The following is a 4000-nucleotide window of genomic DNA, read 5'->3' as shown; positions in this document are numbered from 1 at the left end:
GACTTATCACAGGGTGCCTTCTAGTGACTTCACTTTGGATAATGATTGAACCGAGTTCAAGGCTCCATTACTCCACCACGTGTGAGGGATTTTTCAGGTACTTTGGTGAATGATTAACTGCTCTGTTTGGACTAGCTGAGTGATTGCTCCAAGAGGACCAGGCATGTGGGACCAGCACATTTCTAGTGCTAGGCCAGCCAAATTTGCGGAAGGAACAAACTCTTGTCTTCTTGGAAGAAATAAGAGGATAAGGTGAAAGAAAGAAGGAAAGGAAGGAAAGGAAGGAAAGGAAGGAAAGGAAGGAAAGGAAGGAAAGGAAGGAAAGGAAGGAAAGGAAGGAAAGGAAGGAGCATAAGATTTATTAAAGGAAAAAAATGTTGCAAACCCATTCTCACCTCAGAAAGCATTTTTCTGGACTCTCATGACAAAGTCACTTACAACTTAATGATAACGCACAGGCAGGGACGGTGCCCTGCCTGCTCCAGAAGCAGACATACTACTAGCTGTGAAGAAGCAGGGCTTGTCCCTAAGTGACACTGAACAGTCAGCTCCTCTGAGCAGGAAAGCGTGGCACACTCTAGTGATGAACACTGTACCAGCATCGGAATAGAACCTCAACTACTCACACAGTACCCAAAACCAGTAGGCACCAACACTTCAGCTGTAGGCCTGTGCTCCCCTCATCAATGTCTGTCCCCTGGCTTGATCCTCCTGAAGACCAGGGCCTCTATAATCTCTCCTCTCTCTGCACTAGCAAGAGGCAGGGGCTGGGGGCAGGTGCCCTCTCACCTTCCCATCCCCTCTGTCCCAGCAGCACTTCTCTGTCTCCCCCAGTGTGGGGTTTGTGGAAGTCCTGGAAAAGGGGAGGGAGGGAAAAGAAGGCTGCAGTGAGGCAGGAAGTCAAGGAGATTAAGAAGAGGGTGTCACCACCCCCAGCAACACCTTGTTACGAAAGCCTTTAAGAAGAACATGTCTCCCTCTCTCTCCTTCCTCCCTTCCTGCTTCCCAACAAACCCTAGTCACCTGAGGAGCACAGGGCTAGTGGGGAAGAAGGGGACAGGGAGAGAAGAAGGGCGAGGCGAGGCAAGGCGAGGCATCCCAGCCCCTATGACCTGCCCTGATAAAGCTACTTACCCAAAAACCTCAGCAGTATTGTGCTGCTGTGTAGTACCATCATCACCAAACACATGTGGTACCATATGCACCCTAACTGTGTAAAATTCACCCTAACAGCTGGCCAAGGATTTTCTATTTCAGAAAATATGCCAACATTATAATATACAAACTATATTAAATACAGCAACATTTTCTATGGGAAATTAACAGTTTATTGAAGATTTTCCACTTACTGATAGAACAGCTGGAAGATGTTATTTCAGGTGGATTAGATGCAACAGAATATATTTTTTAAAAGTAAACCAAATACCACATCGTAGTTCTTTACCCTGACAACTCCCTGTTCTTGGGACAGATGCTCATTCCTTTCCAGGAACAAGGTTTTTCAAGCAGCTTCACTTCCCAGAATATAAAGCAGGTTTCCTTGTGACAAAGCTCTCCAGTGCCTCTTGGACATTTAATTATGGGAGAAGGGTCTCAGATAATGAAATGGGAACATCATGCTCCTGAACTGTAACTTCTGAAAAGCAATACACTGTGGTAGGGAAATGCAATTTAATTTTGAACTGACTCAGGAATTTCCCATGGAACATTAATTCTATTTTCTGCTCACCTCTGAATGTCAGTCTATTTTTCTCTTTCAGTTTAGGAAGCTTATAAAAGGTGTAGCAAACCACTGCTTCCAAATCTATGGATTCCTCCTCCCTCCTGCCTTCTGCTATAGCCCTGGGGAGGGTGCATTTGAAAACAGAAGCCTATTGTGCCAAGCCTCATCAGAGGCGATGGAACTGCTATCCAGATACCTAACACAGAAAAGTAATAAAGGCATTTCCACCCCCTTCAGGTTTGCAGGGGCTCTGAGAGCTCACATGACTTGCCCGAAGCTGCACAGGATCCTGTGCAAGAGCCAGAAACTAACCACAGCTTTATTAAGCCCTGTTGCAAGTTTTTACTCATCTTGACACATTTTGTCTCAAAGTTCTTTCCCTTCAATACCAAACAGTGATACCTTAATGTAAGTAACTGTTGGCCTGGAAATTTAGCGTGGAACCAAAGTGTTTAGCTAGTCTGAGCTAGTTAAAAGAACACCCAGACAGTACAAACTGTAAGAACTAGCTGAATGTCATTTTTCACCCCTGCAGTTGTTTTTTGTTTGTTTGTTTGTTTGTTGTTTTTTTTTCAGATTAACCTTAAAGGTTCTTTTCTACATTTAACAACGCAGGAAACGCTTCATAGTAGATTTGCTCTCCCAAATATACCCAGATGTTTTACAAAATTTGAGTAAGCTGATCAATAGGGATGAACTTGATCAAATGGAAGAAAGATAACAAAACATACAAGATGCATCATCTTTCCTTCAAACAGAAGAAATATTTCTATATTAGTTCACTCAGTTCCACATACTTTGCAAGACACGGACTGCCATTATATACGAGTCTCTTCGGCACTGATATCTATAACCAAAAATGTTAGGCGTTTCAGTTATCCACAGACAGCACCTACTTCCTATGGTTATTATGGGCAGTACTAACACGTCAGGAATTCTGAGTATGTTTGAGTGAACTGCCACCAAATCCAAAGTTAGGAGCTCCTCTACTACGAGTGTAAAACAGGCGTGCCCAGAATAAATCGCAAAACCCGATCCTGGCATTTAGGCAATCCTCATTCAAAGCACTGATTCAGATGAAACTCAGAATATGAGTTCTTGCTATATAACAAACAATACAGCTAACTTCCCACTGAGTTTCTGATATTTAAAAATCCTTTTGGGCATAGGAACACCACAACTTCACCAGAAATATTTGAAAAATAGCCTGAAAAAAACATTGATCAATGAAGTATCTGCTAGATACTGAAATTACGTCTGGTAAACTGTAGCAAGAACAATAGCCTGAATCTTCTTTTTACTCACAAACTGACTAGTTAAGTAAGGACTATCAGGGGAATGTGCACATTTTAAAATCACTGCTAGAAGAACTTTGTTCAGAGAAAACAAGAGGGCAAAAATGTTAAAACAAAAAAACAAGGACCAAACACCAAGTAAAAGCATTATTTGGAAACAACCAAACAAAAAGGTTAAATTTAATTAACCCTGTGTTGTGATCAAATCCACACATGAGAAAAGAGCAGGTAAGTGAAACCATGGCCAAACAAGCAAACACTGATTACATCCTCTCTAATGCAGAAAACAACCCACTTTTCAACTTTGTAATAATAAGCAGCTTTTCAAACAGCATATCCCGCTAAGAGCAAAGGTATATAACAAATTTCAGCTGATAGGAAAACAGCACTCAAAACTGTAATGGTAAAATATTAACACCCAGGACTCCCTAGGCACGCCACGACAAGTAACCTTGTAAATTAACACTTCAATGGGGAATAAAGTTCAAATAATCTGTACGGGGAAAATGCGGGAATAAATCACACAGGGAAAGCATTACTTAAATATCTACCTCATCCTGCAGGAACTGCCGAGTGCCCAGAAAGCAGAAGGAAAGCCCAAAGGAACCACCACCCTAGCAAACGTATGCGAAGGCAAGCTTTCCTACTTACCCTACGGTGTGCACCATGATCTCTTCTGCCACTTTAGTAATTCCAAAGAATCCAGAACGATGTTCTTTTTAAGGGAATATTAGAGTCGTTAGAGGAGACAGAGGCAAGCTGACAAGCAGATCTTTGCGAGAAGCCAGGCGGAGAGGGACGAATTTAAACCCTGGCTCAAGATGCTGTGTATTCTGCGTCTATCTTTAACTTGTAAATGATTTGGTTTCACATTCCTCTGAAGTCCTGCTGGCAGATGCCTTTGCGGAGCTTTACCAATCGCAGGCACCCGGGCCCCCTCCCCTCCTCCCTCTCTCTCCCTCCCTCCTCTCCCCCTCCCTCC

At 42.9% G+C, this 4000-nt stretch overlaps 1 protein-coding gene across 3 annotated transcripts in view; it reads right to left on the bottom strand.

Moving 5' to 3' along the window:
- Positions 1 to 4000, bottom strand: part of DTNA (dystrobrevin alpha) — a 219957-nt gene that overhangs the window by 180685 nt on the left and 35272 nt on the right. For 2 of the 3 annotated variants that reach the window (XM_026841318.1, XM_026841315.1), the window contains exon 1: positions 3670 to 3853. The exons of the other annotated variant lie outside the window; for it this stretch is intronic. Coding sequence is in view for 1 of the 2 variants with exons in the window: in XM_026841315.1 (XP_026697116.1) it covers positions 3670 to 3686 (17 nt within the window). In the remaining variant the exon portion in view is untranslated. Of the gene's footprint in view, positions 1 to 3669; positions 3854 to 4000 lie in introns of those variants that run through there. 3 annotated transcript variants of the gene reach the window in all.

Source organism: Athene cunicularia, assembly GCF_003259725.1.
Source record: "Athene cunicularia isolate RWA chromosome 2 unlocalized genomic scaffold, athCun1 chr2_part1, whole genome shotgun sequence".
NCBI classification, from domain to species: Eukaryota; Metazoa; Chordata; class Aves; order Strigiformes; family Strigidae; genus Athene; species Athene cunicularia.
This window is presented reverse-complemented; position numbering and strand designations above follow the sequence as displayed.